Source organism: Penicillium soppii (assembly GCF_028829465.1).
Source record: "Penicillium soppii strain IBT 18220 chromosome Unknown utg000003l, whole genome shotgun sequence".
Lineage (NCBI taxonomy): Eukaryota > Fungi > Ascomycota > Eurotiomycetes > Eurotiales > Aspergillaceae > Penicillium > Penicillium soppii.
The window spans coordinates 632524-650097 of NW_026643233.1; the positions used below are offsets into that span (position 1 = coordinate 632524).

The following is a 17574-nucleotide window of genomic DNA, read 5'->3' on the forward strand; positions in this document are numbered from 1 at the left end:
AAGGTGGAGGGAGTGAGTAAATACGGAGTTCTGGGGAAGAAATAAGTGCGGATAAGGTTGGACTTGCTGGAAAGGGCGGTTCCGAGCTCCGAGCCTCGGCCTATGCCGATCCAACTTCCGCGCTTCTCGTGGAACTACATGAGAGATTACTATTATTATTTGAAGCTGGTCTTCTTCTTTTTTCTTACTCTCTCGCAGACATACACGCACGATGTCTGATGCCCAAAATACCGGCGTTGAGCCAGCCCCTGCGCCTGCGGGGAAAGCAAGCTCATACGCGAAACAGCAGCTGTTGGCCGCCTTGACAACGACCGATGTGACAATCCGCCGGTTGGATCTGTAAGAATTTCCCTGGACTGTAAAACGGTCTACATTCACGAAAATGCTTCAACCCCGATCTAGAAACTCGCTAACCGCCTCCACAGCATGCTGTCCACTGCCAGCGGACAAGAGCGCGTACTAGCGACGATCAACTATACCGCCTCAATACTGCACCATCTCACAGCCTCAGCGCCTTGGATTGCATTACAGACCAGACTGGGCATTCTCGCACGGTTGAAAGGTCACGTCCCCACCAAGAACGTCACCTCCGCAACGACAAAATCGAAGTTCTCCGCCCTCTCCTCACTCGCCTCGGAAACGAGATATAACCTCCGCCTGTTCGGACTCCTCGAGCTGTGGATTTGGGGAGCGAATACCCTTAAAAGCCCACCAAAGGATCGAGCCTTACACATCTTGACCGTGTTGCAGGTCATTTCGAATGTGATCTACCAGCTGCTCGAGAACGTGGGGTATTTGGCGTCCAAGGGGATTGTGTCGAAGAAGCTCGTTGAGAAATACGGAAGCCTCACACAATGGGAGCTTTGGAGTACACGGGGATGGTTCGGACATATTTTCTTCCAGTTCTTTGTGCTTTGGCGCCAACACGTACTGCGCAAGCGACGGATCGCTGCTGAGCGTGCGGCTGCCGGTACCGTAGAGAGCAAGGAGACCAAGGCTGAAGATAGCGAGGCTCTGCGTTTGGAGATCCGGTCTTGGAAGAAGAGTTTGGTCAATAATGCTTTCTGGGCGCCTTTGTGCTTGCACTGGTGTTTCGAGAAGGGAATTGGTATTCCTGAGAGCTTGGTGGGGATCATCAGTTTCGGCGCTGGGGCTTGGAGTCTGCATGATATGTGGGCTGCGACCTCATCGGTCAAGGCATAGGTTTGGTGGGTTTGAGGCTCTCGGTTTAACTTCTTTTGTACAGATTTACTTCATACTTGCATATATACCTGTTACAGCGCACATAGTGTGTTTGCTTTGGATTTCATAGATTCGAGGTCAGTTCGACCCATGATTTATTGGAAATTTTATGGGATTAAATAGAACCTGAAATGGCGTTTCCAACGCCTTTCTTCAACTCATCTTTGGACACGACTAATAAGATCATCAATTCACACTAATCTTACAGCGTAAAATGTACATAGGTATATATTCACGTTATATACCGGACTTGAGGCCGTGGTCGCGATGTTCCCGATCGGGGTGAGGGCGCTTAGGGTCCTGCATGGTCTTTTATCACGTTCGCCCGATTCCCTCAATTTCCCAAAGTATGGCCGAATGTCAGAATTTACATATGAAGAAGACGGAAGAGTCTTAAGTAGCGATTCTGTTCTGCTGCATAGTAGATATAGTAACAAGAGCTGACAGTACTCGCTCGTATAGTCACCTCCGTTCACTATGGGCCTCCTGTCGACCGAGGACAGCAGCGATTATTCGAGGACTCCAAACCAGATACCACCCGTTATATTAGAAGGGAAAGCCGATTTTCAGTTGCCTTCTGTATACATACTTCCCAGACAACAACCCTGGTTCTATGGCCGAGAGCAAGGATTGCACTAAGTACGTGAGAGCTTGAAAAAACACCAGCGTCTGACGATACGAGGGATGGGCGGTGTAGGCAAGACGTCTATTACATTTCGATTTGCACATAAATCGATGTCGGGATATGGTGCCATCGTATGGATGAGAAGTAAGCCAACCAAAGCTTTGGATCAAAGTTGTCGAGATGCGCTACAACATTTTGGAATTGCTGGGGATACCGAGCTTCTCGGATCTGAGAACAAAGAGAAATGACGAGAACACTTTACCCAAGCAGGTCTGGCTACTTCTCCGCCTATATGGATCTTGCGCGCTGATTGTTCTCTTAAGTGTTTCGATGGATCATCGTTTTTGACAATGTGGAGCAAAAAGATCACCTCGATCACTTTTGGCCTGAAAATCACGACCCGGCGCAGTAATATCGGTGTAAGATCAACCCAAGATCAGGTTGAAGTTCTCCATTCACAGATGAAGAAGGGCTTGAAGCTGTTCTGAGCATGACCTCTCTACCAGGGGGAGTCCCTTCAGATCCGGGATCAGTAGAAGAACTCAGTCGAGAGCTATATGATCTTCCAATTGGCATATTCTATTTGGTAGCGTTAATGCGTGCCCGTCGAATCCCAATCAAGTCAGTCCTCGGTCATCACAGGAGAAATAAGCTGGGATACCGTAAGAAAGAAGTTTCTGAAATCATTACAAGGACGCCAATGATTGCGACCAACTGGTCCGTGTCTTTCAAGGCTTCCACAAACCAAGCTAAATCACTGCTTGGTATTCTCAGCTTGCCCTCCTCGGACGAGATACATTGGGAGCTTTTAAACATTAAGGTGAATGCGCCTCTGGTCGAACTCATGGTATTCTTCTTTATTGTGATATCCTCCACCACAGGTAGGTTGCCATTTATAAACATTTCTGTGCTTTTTGGAACTACAGTCTTAGCCGATTATAGTCTATGTCAAGTTGAAGAGACTCTGACAAACCTCTCTCTGGTTGACAAGGACCCGAGAGCTGAGATTTTGCACGTACAACGTCTAGCAAAAGTCGAGATAAACCACGAATATTCTAATGGAAGGGATGTATGTCAATATGGGTGGCAGTTCAAGCAATACATAGGAAGCATAGTGGCCTGCTAGCTTTTGGACCTGTGTTCAAGCTTCTATATGATGTGTTTCCGAAAGAACACACAGACCAGCGCTTTACTGACCGTTGGAATGACTATGGCATGTACATTCAACATGCCATCGTGCTCAACTCGCACTTTTTGGGAGAAGGAGAGTACTTAACGCAATCAAAATTCGCCAAGTTCGCCAAATCCATGGCACGGAATTCATGTAGACAGCTTGCAAGCAACACTATTTGCTCCTTATAAATTAATATCCTACAAAATGTTGTAAAATATTCGCAGATCTTTTTTCTATAGCTTGTTGCTATGAGATCATGTTTTAGGGCATCTTCTCCATAGCTTCATGATATGGAAAACCAAGGCTTATAGATATACAGTTTCTTTCAACACAACTATAAAATTCATTGCAGTCCAGCACTAATTTACACTAGTCTAGAATTGTAAAATGTACATCGGTATGTTGCTTTGAGGACCTGCTCATGATTGTTGCCCAGTAATTAAGGCTGCAATCGACTGCTTTCCATGCGCTTCGTTCTGTGGCGTCCGGGCGGTGACAAATGTGATGACATAATCTGGCTCATGGTAGGAAGCCCTGGAGCCGCTGGAGCTCATCATCTCCATCTCTCTCCAAGGTTACCTTCAGACTTGCGTTGCTTCTGATCTGTCGGTTATTTCATTACTCTCTGCACCCCTTTTCATTCGCAATCTCTTTACAACCCGCCTCATTCTGAGCACCTAACACCTCTGCACATCCAAGCTTGATCTCATCCACGTCACAACATTAGATACGGCCATCATGTCTGCCGAGCCGGATCACACTCACGACAAGAAGAGGGTCAACCTCAAGTATGTTATATCTATTCAATTTTGGGTTTTGATGATTGAAAGCTAAACTCCGACTCCAGGGACGCCTCCGGCGCTGAGCACAAGGAGGTAAGGATATGATGCTGGACAGCTCCCAAATGCATCAAAACTAACGTTAATTACAGGAGCTCGATACCGCGACAGCTATCCTCAAGAAGAAGAAGAAGCCCAACTCTTTGATGTGAGTAGCTGATGTGGATGGCTGTCTTCGGCATAAGCTGACAGTTTTCCGCAGTGTTACCGATGCCGTTAACGATGATAACTCGGTCATTGCCCTCTCGAACAACACCATGGAGACTCTCCAGCTCTTCCGTGGTGACACAGTTCTCGTTAAGGGTAAGAAGCGTAAGGACACTGTTCTGATCGTCCTCGCCGATGACGATCTCGATGACGGAAGCGCCCGCATCAACCGTGTTGTGCGTCACAACCTTCGTGTCAAGCACGGCGATATTATCACTGTTCACCCTTGCCCCGATATCAAATACGTAAGTTGAGATTTCAAATTTGTTCGTCTGCGATTCAGTTGCTTATTCAGTTGTCAAACCAGGCCAAGCGCATTGCTGTTCTCCCCATCGCCGACACCATTGAGGGTCTGACCGGCTCCCTCTTCGATGTCTACCTCGCTCCCTACTTCCGCGAGGCCTACCGACCAGTCCGACAGGGTGACCTGTTCACAGTACGAGGTGGTATGAGACAAGTTGAATTTAAGGTTGTGGAGGTCGATCCCCCAGAGTATGGCATTGTTGCTCAGGACACAATTATTCACTGCGAGGGTGAGCCCATCGAACGAGAGGACGAGGAGGGCAATCTCAACGAGGTTGGTTACGACGATATTGGTGGATGCCGCAAGCAGATGGCTCAGATCCGTGAATTGGTCGAGCTGCCTCTCCGCCATCCCCAACTGTTCAAGTCCATCGGTGTCAAGCCCCCTCGTGGTATCCTCATGTACGGTCCTCCTGGTACCGGTAAGACCCTCATGGCTCGTGCCGTTGCCAACGAGACCGGTGCCTTCTTCTTCTTGATCAACGGTCCCGAGATCATGTCCAAGATGGCTGGTGAATCTGAGTCCAACCTCCGCAAGGCCTTCGAGGAGGCCGAGAAGAATTCTCCTGCCATCATCTTCATTGATGAGATCGACTCTATTGCCCCCAAGCGTGAGAAGACCAACGGTGAGGTCGAGCGCCGTGTTGTTTCCCAGCTGCTCACCCTCATGGACGGCATGAAGGCTCGTTCCAACGTTGTGGTTATGGCCGCCACCAACCGTCCCAACTCTATCGATCCCGCTCTTCGTCGTTTCGGTCGCTTCGATCGTGAGGTCGATATCGGTATTCCCGATGCCATTGGCCGCCTGGAGGTCTTCCAGATTCACTGCAAGAACATGAAGCTTGGCGAAGACGTTGACCTCGAGACCATTGCCGCCGAGACCCACGGTTACGTCGGCTCCGACATTGCTTCCCTCTGCTCCGAGGCTGCCATGCAGCAGATTCGTGAAAAGATGGATCTCATTGATCTTGATGAGGACACCATCGATGCCGAGGTTCTCGATTCTCTCGGTGTCACCATGGAGAACTTCCGTTACGCCCTCGGTGTCTCCAACCCCTCCGCTCTTCGCGAGGTTGCTGTTGTCGAGGTTCCCAACGTTCGTTGGGACGACATTGGTGGTCTCGAGGAGGTCAAGCGCGAGCTTATCGAGAGTGTCCAATACCCCGTGGACCACCCCGAGATGTTCCAGAAGTTCGGTCTCTCGCCTTCTCGTGGTGTTCTGTTCTATGGTCCTCCTGGTACTGGTAAGACCATGTTGGCCAAGGCTGTTGCCAACGAGTGTGCTGCCAACTTCATCTCCGTCAAGGGCCCTGAGCTTCTCAGCATGTGGTTCGGTGAGTCCGAGAGCAACATTCGTGACATCTTTGACAAGGCCCGTGCTGCTGCTCCCTGTGTTGTCTTCCTTGACGAGCTTGACTCCATTGCCAAGTCTCGTGGTGGCTCCGTCGGTGATGCCGGTGGTGCCTCTGACCGTGTTGTCAACCAGCTTCTGACTGGTAAGTTGTTCTGCATTTTCCATTGCCTTTAAACCTTTACTAACCCCACAACAGAGATGGACGGTATGACCTCCAAGAAGAACGTTTTCGTCATCGGTGCGACCAATCGTCCCGAGCAGCTTGATGCCGCTCTTGTCCGTCCCGGTCGTCTCGACACCCTGGTTTACGTTCCCCTGCCCGACCAGAGCTCTCGTGAGGGTATCCTCAAGGCTCAGCTCCGCAAGACCCCTGTTGCCGACGACGTCGACATCGACTTTATTGCCAGCAAGACCCACGGCTTCTCCGGCGCTGATCTTGGCTTCGTCACACAACGTGCTGTCAAGCTCGCCATCAAGCAGGCCATCTCCGCCGACATCGACCGCCAAAAGGAGCGTGAGGCCGCCGGTGAGGATGTTACGATGGACGACGAGGATGAGAACGTTGAGGACCCCGTGCCAGAGCTCACCCGTGCTCACTTCGAGGAGGCTATGAAGTCTGCTCGCCGCTCCGTCACCGACGTCGAGATCCGCCGCTACGAGGCCTTTGCCCAAAGTCTCAAGAACACCGGAGGTGGCAGCTTCTTCCGCTTCCCCTCTGCAGGCGAGGTCCAGGAGAATGATACCTTTGGTGAGGCTGGAAACGACGACAGCCTATATGATTAAACGGCTTAGCTTCGAGGCGATATGAAATTTTTAGGGGCTCGGTCTTGCTCGAATTTCTGCTTTCGCATTCGCTTATGAATAGATCGTTTCGCGGGGTAGAGATGAGGGTTTGGTAGCTGGGCTTTATGAGTGTTCCTTTTTTTTTAATCCTGATATTTTCTTCCTGTCTTTGCCCACATACAATGTGCCATAATAGCCAATACAGGGGGAGATCTCACTACGTTCAGTCGGGTGTCTTGTAGTGTAGTATGATATGGTTTACTCGGTCCGATATCCATATGAGCACTTAGACCTTAGACCTATATGAGATCAATAACAATCAGAATCCTATATATAAATGCTGCGTTTGCCTTAATCATGCACATTATGTTCCTCTTGAATTAAAAGAAACGTCATGGAAAACAAAAATATTGTTCCACCTGAGGCAGGACGCGGTCCCGTGCAACGCGTCGGGCGGTGAATCTCCACCCCAAGCTCCCGCGTTTCATCTCCTCACTTTCAAGTCCATGTGAGAACTGTATTCACGATGCCTTCGCGCTCTCGCCCAGGTCCTCCCGAGGAGGAGGAAGACTCGGGGCTTCGAAGTTTATCCTTCAACCAGCCACTCTCATGGCGCGTGGGGCGCTCCGCCATCCCTATCGCAGATCTTCTCGAACGTCTACAGACTCTCGCGCAGGAGCTTCGCAAACTCGACCAAGAGGAAATCGATAAGGAATCACTCCGAAAAGTATCCCAGGAGCTTGCCAATGGCAATTTGCTTGCCCACAAAGATAAAGGGGTGAGAGCGTGGGCCACGTGCTGTATCGTCGATGTTTTGCGACTCTGCGCTCCTGACGCGCCGTTCACGCGCAATCAATTGAAGGTATGGTCATTGGAGAGACTGATATAATGGGCTTGATCTATGCGAGCTGGAAGTTTTCTGACTGAGATGGTATTAGGATATCTTCACCTGTATTGTGTCCTCGATCATCCCCGCCTTGGCTGACCCGTCCAACGCCTACAATGCTCAACATATCTATGTCCTTGGATCGCTCGCTGAGGTGAAGAGTGTAGTCTTGATGGTTGATCTCGACCACCCAGACTCCCTCATTATTCCATTGTTCACTGGCTGCTTCGACATCGTTTCCGGTTCATCGAAAGCCTCCACCGGCGAGGAGGTTGCCAAGAATGTTGAATTTGACATGACCCGTGTACTTGTTACGGTTATCGACGAATCGCTTGTTCTCGCCCCCGAGGTAGTGGATATCATTGTCGCCCAATTCTTGCGTGTGGACCCACGAGTCATGGAGACTAAAAAAGGAAAGCGACCAGAGGCGCCTGTGGATTCCAAGCAGGACACCCTTCTGCTCAAAGACTACCCCGCTGCCTATAACATGGCCAAGGCTATCTGTCAGGCCTGCCCGGAGCGCATGACCAGTCACATTAGCCAATACTTCAACAACGTGATCATCGATGCGTCTGTACCAGCTGGCCAGGCAAATGGCTCCAAACATGGCGCCCGGAAACCCAACCTCGACGACTCAGACGAGGAGGGAGAGGATATCAAGGAATTGAGCAAGGCGCATCGCCTAATTCGGGAATTGTGGCGCGCCTGTCCTGAGGTCCTACAAAATGTGATCCCGCAAATCGAAGCAGAGTTATCAGCAGAATCAGTGGCCCTGCGTTTGTTGGCCACCCAGACGATCGGAGACCTCGCGGCTGGTGTCGGTGTTGCAGGTCCTCCTCCCCCACCCCCTATGGATCCAACGACCTACCCACCGGTGTGTCTAGTGGACTACGACAAGACAATCCCCCAGCCCAATGTTTTGTTGACCCCTGTCTCCCCCAAACCTTTCTCCCAAGTCCACAACTCCGCCTATGAGGCTTTCCTCAGTCGTCGTCTTGACAAGACCCCATCTGTTCGCGCCGCCTGGGTCACGGTCGTGGGACGAATTCTTTTGACATCAGCTGGAGGTTCTGGTCTCCATGAAAGCGAAGAGCACACTCTGGTCAGAAACCTCGCTTCAATGCTCCGCGATGTTGATGAGAAGGTTCGTGTGGCTGCAGTTGATATAGTTGGTCAGTTCGGGTTGTCCCAGATTGTCCACAAGCTGAGCGTGGACGGTGGCTGCTCATCCCCAGACTCGGTTCTGGCAATTCTCGCTGAGCGAGTGAAGGATCGCAAGCCCCATGTACGCGAACACGCCATGAAGATCTTGGCTCGTATGTGGGCTGTGGCGGCCGGTGATATCGAGCAAAACACTGAACCAGTTGTGTCTCTTCTCAAGGATGCCCCGTCCAAGATCTTTGATGCGTTTTATACTAATGATCAAGAAATTCATGTTTTGATTGATCGAGTCATGTTTGAAACGCTTCTGCCTCTTTCATATCCCCCTATCAAATCGAAGCTCTCGCGAGGAAGCTCGAACCAATCACAAAAGCAGAAGGAAAAAGAGAAGGATAGTCAGGCCACAGAATCCGAGCAAGAGACGGACGTGGACAAGATTCGTGTTCGTCGAATCCTCACCCTGCTCCGAGGGTTGGATGAAAAGGCAAGGCGAGTCTTCTTCGTTATGTTGGCCCGTCAAATGTCTATGCGGTCAGCTGTGACCCTTTATCTGGAGGCCTGCGAGAAGTACAATGGCGGGGTCGTCGACAAGGACGAGGAACAAGTAAAGATACAACTGTCCAAGATCATTGACTCATTATCCAGAACATTCCCAGACGCTTCACGTGCATCAGCGGACTTGTGGAAGTTCGCCAAGGTGCACGATCGACGCAGTTATCAACTCGTTCGCTTCACAATGGCCGCTGTGAGTGATTACCGCACTGTTGTCAAAGCCACGAAAGAGCTGCAGCGGCGAGTACAGACCGCAAACAACTCCCCTCTCCTGGAGACCTTGACGCCGCTGATCTATCGATGTGGATCTTTGGTATTCAACCGGAGTCACATCCCCGCGATTATGAGCCTTTCCCGGACAGACGAAAATGGATTGGCCAACGCCGCCCAAGAGATGTTGAAGCAGATTTCAACTCAAAACCCAGAGGTTCTAGAAGCTCAGGTCCAAGAAATGTGCAAGGACCTCGAGGCTCAAGCTCCTAAGGCTTCTTCGGTCGGTGACACTAGTGCGGAAGACATTCTGAAGGCTTGTGCCGGCTTCGCTAAGAAGCTCCCCGCCAAGCTCCCCAAAGAACGCAAGTTCTACCAGGCTCTTACAAGCCACGCCCTATATAGTTCATCGCCGCATGCTGCTAAACATGCTGTGTCAATCCTTATAGCCACTGCTGACCGGAAAGAGATGTACGCCAAGGACTTGGTACAGAAGTGTGTCAAGAAGTGGACATATGGATCTGATCGGTTCCTCACTCGCCTGGCAACCTTGTCGCAGCTGAATCTCCTCGCACCGAGGGAAGCAGATGAGGAAAGTGATGCCATCATCTCTATTGCTATCAACCAAATTCTCCTCGCAAATCGCACTCCTGAACCAGACTCAGGGTATACTTGGTCGGAGACCACCGATGATGAGACTAAAGCTAAAGAATGGGCACTGAAAATCATTGTCAATCGCCTTCGGGCTAAGGACGGCGCGGACAGCGAAGCAGACTTCCGTGCTCATGCCAAACCTGTCTACGAAACTTTGAATAAGCTGGTGGCTGGTGAAGGCGAGATCTCCAAGAAGAAGGACACCCCTGCAGGTCAGAAATCGCGCCTCCGTTTGCTCGCTGCCAAGTCACTGCTCAAGCTGTGTGCTGGAAACACTGTCTGTGACAGCCTCTTGACGCCAGCTGATTTCAACGCAATCTCGTTGGTTGCTCAAGATCCGCTCTTGCAGGTGCGAAGTGGGTTCATCAGTCATCTTAAGAAGAAGCTTGTGCAGAAGTCACACCTCAGCCACCGTTGGTACATTGTACCGTGTCTGCTTGCCTTCGAGCCTGTTCACAGTTTGAAGGAAAGCACTCTCACTTGGCTGCGTTCCCGGGCGGCATACTTCGCCCAGCAGGCCCAAGCTAGTGGGAAACGGACCGAGCAGACCATGGTCATGGAATTGATCTTCTCACGTCTATTGTCTCTGCTTGCCTATCACCCTGATTACCCATCTGAGGATCTTGACGAGGCCACTAAATTAGGCGACTTGACCGACTTTTCACAATACATCGTGTTCTACCTCTCCGCAGTTGCCAACGAACATAACATGTCGCTTATCTTCCACGTTGGTCAGCGTGTAAAGCAATTCCGCGATGGCATTACGCAATCAGACGAGATCTCTACCCGTCTTCACACGTTATCCGATCTGGCGCAAGCAACTGTCCGCCGCTTTGCAGACATTTACTCCCAACAGCATAAGTTTGGCGGTGCCGCCGGTGCCACCAACATCTTGCAAACATATCCTGGAAAGATGGGAGTTCCCAGCTCTCTCTTCAATTCCATGGGTAGCCACCGCGAGGCCCAAGATGTCGCCGACAAGAACTTCCTCCCAGATGAGCTGGATGATTTGCTGGACCGGGTCGTCCGAAATGCAATGAAGCCCAGAAGTAGCTCTGCGCACAGTACGCAGGGTGGCTTGGCAAAGAAGCGGAAGCCCGAGTCTCATGATACCAATGGCAAACCCTCTGCGGCTAAGAAGGCCCGCAAAGACAAACCTGCTCGTACTCCACGCAAGTCTACCTCGTCTGTCGGTGCTGCTAAGCCCAAGCGAAAGTCAAAGGATGATGACGGCTGGTCTTCTGATGAAGGCGCTAAAGAAGCCGTGCCCGCTTCCGCTCGCAGACGCAGCGTCAGAGGTACTGCTAATCAAGAGATTAGCTATATCGACAACGATAGCGACGATGCAGATGAAGAAATGGTAGAGTGGGACAAGCCGGAAGCCGAAGGCGATGCTGAGGATGATGCTGAGGAAAGCGAAAACGAGGAAATGCAGGACGAGGATGACGACAAGGAGAATATCGAGGATGAGCCTGAGGCCAGTGAGAAGGAACCTACGCCGCCTCCAGAGAAACGAGGCGGAAAGGCCAAGGATACTAAGAAGCCTGAAGCAAAGAAGACGCAATCCACTTTGCCATCCCGACGCTCCTCCCGTCGTGGATAAATTTCTATAACTAGCTGCTGGATTCCATGTGGACCAGTGACAGCCATATGTCCATGTCTACTGTCGATCAAACTCGGCAGCATGCATGTTTCGAGCCAAATCCGGTGCGGTTACGATGCTCATCATTTTCATCGATATTCATAGCCATATTCATATCTATTTCCTGATTCCCATGTGATTACCATCTGGTTTTCCAATCTCATTGCGCAGTCATATCTCTATCACGTTCTGATATCGGCAGCCAGATGGCCCGAGATGTATACCCCGTCTGCTTCTGCTTGATGTTTACATCGGTCCTTAGTGTCCGAGGATTTATGTCTGTCTCTTTGCGTATTCCCGTCAAATATATGGTTTTTTTCTGTAAATGAATTCAATTGTGTCTTCCCAATTCTTTTGCTATTGTTTGGACCTCGATTTGATTCACTCGTAGTGCTTCTGATCGGCTTGCTGCATGCTGACAACTATTTTGCAAAAGCCTTGGATAGCTTCTGAATCATAAGCATACCTTTCTTGCATTCTGCAGCCCGGAGAAAAACCCTTGCCAGCCCCCTATCAGAATATTTCTCATTGATATCCTCCTCCAAAAGCATCGCCGCGAGACCATCATATTGACCACGGGTAGCCCAATCCAACAACTCCTCAAGCACCTTCCAATTAACCGAATTCCTCAGAGAATACCTCCGACTCCCACCGCAACGACTCTTAACTTGACTTGACCCCTGAGCACAGCATAATCCAGAGCGCAATGCCCAAGCTCATCGCGGAATTTCAGATCAGCGCCGCTCTCCAACAACAACCTTACAATATCATTGTGACCATAGTTAACTGCGAGAATAAGTGGCCTCATGCCCTTTGTAAAGCCAGGTATAATGTGGTACCGAACGTCGTCGCTTGGGAATCCACTTGGTTCGGAGATGTAGGCTGCACAAAGAGAGGAGAGTTGGGTTCAGACTTGCTACCGAATGACTCGATGCGGATACCATGCGATTTCCCGCGTCTATCTTTTTTAGCGGTATGTTTTTTGGGGATTGGTTTTGCACGATTGGAAGGCGGGCTAAGCCGCCACTCCATCAGGCGAGCTGGTTTACCGGCCCAGACCTCGTTGTTCACTCCATTAGGAAGGAAGTTTGAGACCGCCGGTGCACTGCCAGACACGATGGCCGGGTAGATTCCTCGGCCGTGGAAGAGGCGAACATTTCGTCGATAGAGGTATGGTGTTATGATTTGGTACAGACGATGGCACGTCACGGCAACATGGTTTGCGTCGGGATTACAGTTGAGATGGTCCACGAGTATGAGGACCAGCTCGTTGGGGAGATCTGTGAGGGACGGCATAGCTACATATGCATGTAGTTATGTTGAAGATGAAGTTGAAAGGCAGGAATGATCGGGCTGAAGAGCTCGAGTTGATTTGATGAGAAAGTGAGCACGGTGTGAGAAAGTTTAGATTTCAAAATCAAAGTTCCATGTCTTATTTACTCTTCATGACATCTTACACAAACAAAGTAAAAGAACGCAAACAACCATGCAGAAACATCGAGCGCCAGTGATTGAAGACAGGGTTTTGCCTCGGGTCCGAGACAGCAAAACCAGAACCTATACAACACCGACAAAGAGTGGAAAAAGAAGAGTCTTGAGACTGAGAAATGGAATTGATCAAATGTGTGACAGAAAGAATACAAGCGATCTGAAAAAAAGTAATCAAATAAGACGCCGACATCACTTCATGAGAGAAATTGACTATGGCTGGGATCCAGTGGCCGGGGAGGCCGAGGCATGTACACCGAGAGCCGGGCTCGCGCTTCCACTACTAGGGGCAGAAGCACCACCAGTCTTAGTGAGACGCTCTTCGACGCGCTCCTTGTGCTGCCTGTTGCGGAGATGAACCTCGAAGTTATCCACTGTCATGCCTGGCCCTGGGGTGTAGAGCTTCCCTGGGCAGTCGTGGCAGCGGATACGGGGGAGGTATTGGTATTTGATCTTTTGGCCGTCCTGGAGGTTGTTGGGATTTGCAACTGGGGCTAGGGTGTCTGTGTCGACGGCGGAATAGCGCATGACGCCCTCGAAGGAATCATTGGGGTGGGATTGCTTAAGCTTGCTGAGGCCGGCGGCCAGCCAATTTGGCGGTGGAGGCTGCAAAGACACAGAGTCAGCCGTGGGCCAAAGACTGGGGTTAATGATATCTACTTACGCCTGAGACACCGGGTTGCGGTGGATTCGGTGCATCGACTGCACCAGTTTGTTGAGGACGGGGTGGAGGGTGGAGTCGGGATTGTTTGTCGGATGGAGGCGCCATTGCGCGTGCAGTATGGACTGTGGAGTGGGAGGCGATGCGCCTTCCGTTCCTCAAGTCGACCAATTTATCGCGCGACATTTTGAGTCTTACGATCTTTGTATCAGACTCCTCTACGCTTTCCTCTCGATATTGTTGCCTTCGTGCAGAGACTCGGGACTCGTGGAAGACAGGCTCGGGCGTTGCAGATTGTCCCAGACTTGCACGAAGGGCTGCATGGGCTGCACTAGCTGCGCCCCTCATGCCTCTTGTGCGGGCAGTACCCTGTGCAAGGTTGGGCCCAATAGCAGGAGATCCAACAGAGGAGTCATCACTATCAAAGTCGTCTGAATCTTCATCGCCACCACGGTTTCCAGTCATTCCACGACGGCGGCCAGATCCAGTACGCTTGATGACATTGCTCTCTTCTAGAGAGCCCACCGAGTTGGGGATTACCGATGAAACAATCATAGTACGGATCGTACGTTGACGATCCTTGAGATCTGGCAGAGCAGGGCCACCACGACGGTTGATTGATCGTTTCTGGCGACGTTGTTCTCGAGAAATAGAGATTTCTGTACGTTCCAGGTCCGCCTCGTTGAGTTCGTAAAGATAAGGTGTGTGCTCTTTGGCGGATTGGTAAGGTCGGAAGGCAGAAGCCACAGGAGTAGGGAGGAAAGATGTGTGTAGGTCTGGATCCTCGATTGGACGACCATCGAAGGGATGGGCGACAATGTACAAGGATTTGGTGAAAAGTTGAGACTGCTCGCGGATTGAATGGGCGATGGCAGTGGTGAATTCACCAGAGAGTGACAAATCATCAGTCATACGCAAGGCGAATTCTTCGGGAGAATTGTTGGGATCATTGATATCCCATTCAAACTGATCGATGAGGGTGTGTTGACCAATAGTGATATTCAGCTTAACCGAAATGCGCATCTCGTCATTTTTGTACGCGGTGTAGGGTAACTGAGGATCAAGGGCGTCTTCGTGTATGTTGAGATGAGGATAGAAGTCTATCACCTGGTCCTGGATGCTCTGAGAGATCATTCGTACTAATGGAATCGACGTCTCAAGTGCAAGGCCCAAGTCTTCAACCAGCTTCTCAGCAAACAAATCCGGTGATACGACACGATCGTGAAGGTTCCATGTGAAAGTATCGCGAATCTTCACTTTTTCCCAGTCGATATCTAAGCGGATGGGCACGAGGTCTTCCATCTGCTCGTTTTGCATCTTTGCTTCACGCCGTGAAATACGCAACTCTCGTGTTTTGCGGTTTCCTGGCCGACGGCGATGGGTGGGGTAGAGGAGTTGAGGATGTTGATTGCGAAGGTCGGTACGGGGATTTCCAAATCCCTCGTAGCCCACGCCATATAATGCAGCTGGATTGTGCTGGTTCTCACGTCGGACTGCCAGATAGAAGTCACGCTCCGCCCGTTTAGATTTTTGTAATTCTTGGCCCGGATTGTGCCAGGCAGCTGCGGCCGAGTGCTGGAATTCGCGATCCACGTACTGCGACAGAAGAACTTTGTCTAGTGGCGGGTCGCGAGAGCGAACAGGGATAGCTCCGGCAACCTCGGCTGGTTGAACAGCAGATCCATCGTGGGATCGCTTTCTTGCGGAACCATTCGTGCCATTCGAATGAGGTGTACTATTGGAGCCTTCGCTGCCGGGCTCCGATCCTGCTGAGGCGGCCAACATAGCCTTAGCGCTCTGCTTGCCCTCGGCGAACGTGTCTGGGGTGTGTCCATTTGTCGATTGGTATGTCCCGAGGTCGGCGCTGTCTGGATGCTCCCCCGTTTCTGACGCGCCGGAGCTGTTTGTAGCACCCAATTGAGAATCCCCAAATTGTTGCTCTGACGGCAATGAGCCACCCGTCAGCTCAGGGGATGGCATTGTCGATAATTTAATGATTGCGAAACGAACGTTAAGGGTCACTCGTATGATCTTGGAAGCTCGAAGTAACTCAACGCGACAGGGATAGGTTCGAGCCGATTACCGTAGCATTATGGGATGGAACCTGTCATGCAATCAAAACACAGTTAGCAAAAACTCTCACGGAGCAAGCTATCCTATCTAATACCGTCGCGACCGTGCCATCACTGTGACCTCGGGTGAGTTGATGGATAGACGTGTCGCAACGGGCGCATGTCCCCAGCACGCCACATTTCAACGGCGAAAGGCGCGCGACGAATTGGAGGAAGGTTTCATGTGGAAAATAGGATAATGGGAAGCAGATGGGAAGGAAATCTAACATACCAGGGCGGAAAGGGGAGAGCTCGATGTTTCTTGGACCGGCAGTTCCAGCGCAGAATCCGCTCCGGATCGGAAGGGCCAGGTCAGCTGACTTTGACCTTCAATTAAATGCGATGATCCCAATCGAAGTTGTTTTAATCCCCGGAAGATTCACTTAAGTTGGTGGAGCTGTGGCGGTTGCGCTTCTTTCTAAGGCTGGGGAGATGAAGGAGGCAAAGAAAGAGGGAGCGTACCCGGAGCGTGACTTCTAGTTACCTGGCACTACGTGAAAACCAGCACAATACAATCACCATTCTACCCGGGGACATCTACACTCAAGAGATTAAACATTAGATCACAAACAATGATAAGAACTTCTGAGGCCATTCAGAACTCATTCTTAGGGTCTCCTGGATAACCTGTTACCCCGTTTTACCAAATTTACATACTGTCATGTGATCCGCGTGTGTATAACGTTACGTAATAAAACAGGTATTTTTGATTTGTCATATCCTTGAGAAGCCCTGGAGCCCTGGTGTGAACAACCTCGGAGCTTATCAACATAGTATCAAGTCCACAACGACAGCACGATGATCGGAACATAAAACACCGTCATCAAACTGGTTGGCTAGAGCTGCATAGCCATTGACTTTTAGGCTCCTGCTTGGATTCTCAGTGGGCTTCACCAGAACATAGTCAATACGCGAGGCTGCCTCATCCTCGTGTCCAAACCCAGTCCAAGTGATGTCATTACCATATCGTTTCGAGTTTTCAACTTCCTTATACGCGTCGATCAAACTTACTGTAAGCTCCTGGTAAGCTTCTTGGTTTTCTTCGCTGTTGAAATCGCCAGCTAAGAAGGTACCAAAAATGTGTCTTGTCGCATCATTATGGCTGGATACCCTCTGATGATATTCAGAAATCTTCTTTAGAATAATACGCGCAGCTTCAAAGCGTGATTGAGATCCTTGGTCATCAAGATGGGTATTCATGGCCAAGATTGTCTTCCCGGTTTGTCGATGGGCGAAGATAGCAATGGTGACGATGCGAATGGATGCCGCGTCCCAGCTTTTTGACGGTATTTTGGGTGTGCGGGATAACCACACAGTCTCCCACTGTAGTAACTTCCAAACATCTGGTCGGTAGAAGATAGGAGAGTACTCCCCGGCCTCATGGCCGTCATCCCTGCCAACACCGATATACTCCCACTCCGGAGCTCCGGGCTCTGCTTCCTGGTTCAATCCAGCCACGATTTCAATAAGCTGGCTATGGAGAACCTCTTGTAGACAAATGAAGGTCTCTTGGCAATGTCGCGTTTCGTATTTGAACTCATTCAAAAGCAAATGTTTCCGTTCACCCCAGGGCCGTTCGCCTTGGAAAGGTGATGTAGTTGCATATCGGATATTGTGGGTCAGAACCCGTATGGGAAGCACCTGTATCATCATGGTGGATTGCGAAACAATAGCGAAGATCG

At 50.5% G+C, this 17574-nt stretch overlaps 6 protein-coding genes across 6 annotated transcripts; 3 read left to right on the plus strand and 3 right to left on the minus strand.

Moving 5' to 3' along the window:
* Positions 1-166: 166 nt before the first annotated feature.
* Positions 167-1203, plus strand: N7529_002365 (uncharacterized protein; the record flags this gene model as incomplete). The annotated part of the gene is made up of 2 exons (XM_057237893.1): positions 167-339; positions 426-1203. Coding segments are annotated over 2 exons (951 nt in total), but the record flags the coding sequence as incomplete, so codon positions are not given.
* Positions 1204-3779: 2576 nt separating this feature from the next.
* On the plus strand, positions 3780-6527 carry cdc48 (AAA family ATPase CDC48; the record flags this gene model as incomplete). Its single annotated transcript, XM_057237894.1, has 6 exons — positions 3780-3829; positions 3889-3916; positions 3973-4028; positions 4083-4332; positions 4395-5886; positions 5941-6527. The coding sequence occupies 6 exons, from the start codon at positions 3780-3782 to the stop codon at positions 6525-6527; spliced, it is 2463 nt and encodes an 820-aa protein (XP_057100505.1).
* Positions 6528-7053: 526 nt separating this feature from the next.
* On the plus strand, positions 7054-11593 carry N7529_002367 (sister chromatid cohesion factor PDS5; the record flags this gene model as incomplete). Its single annotated transcript, XM_057237895.1, has 2 exons — positions 7054-7389; positions 7466-11593. 2 exons carry the CDS (start codon positions 7054-7056, stop codon positions 11591-11593), a joined length of 4464 nt encoding a protein of 1487 aa, XP_057100506.1.
* Positions 11594-12436: 843 nt separating this feature from the next.
* N7529_002368 (uncharacterized protein) lies at positions 12437-12928 on the minus strand (the record flags this gene model as incomplete). The annotated part of the gene is made up of 1 exon (XM_057237896.1): positions 12437-12928. One exon carries the CDS (start codon positions 12926-12928, stop codon positions 12437-12439), a length of 492 nt encoding a protein of 163 aa, XP_057100507.1.
* Positions 12929-13333: 405 nt separating this feature from the next.
* Positions 13334-15761, minus strand: N7529_002369 (SWI/SNF chromatin-remodeling complex subunit SNF5; the record flags this gene model as incomplete). The annotated part of the gene is made up of 2 exons (XM_057237897.1): positions 13334-13726; positions 13785-15761. The coding sequence occupies 2 exons, from the start codon at positions 15759-15761 to the stop codon at positions 13334-13336; spliced, it is 2370 nt and encodes a 789-aa protein (XP_057100508.1).
* An 896-nt stretch (positions 15762-16657) lies between these two features.
* N7529_002370 (endonuclease/exonuclease/phosphatase family protein) lies at positions 16658-17545 on the minus strand (the record flags this gene model as incomplete). The annotated part of the gene is made up of 1 exon (XM_057237898.1): positions 16658-17545. One exon carries the CDS (start codon positions 17543-17545, stop codon positions 16658-16660), a length of 888 nt encoding a protein of 295 aa, XP_057100509.1.
* Between the last annotated feature and the right edge of the window lie 29 nt (positions 17546-17574).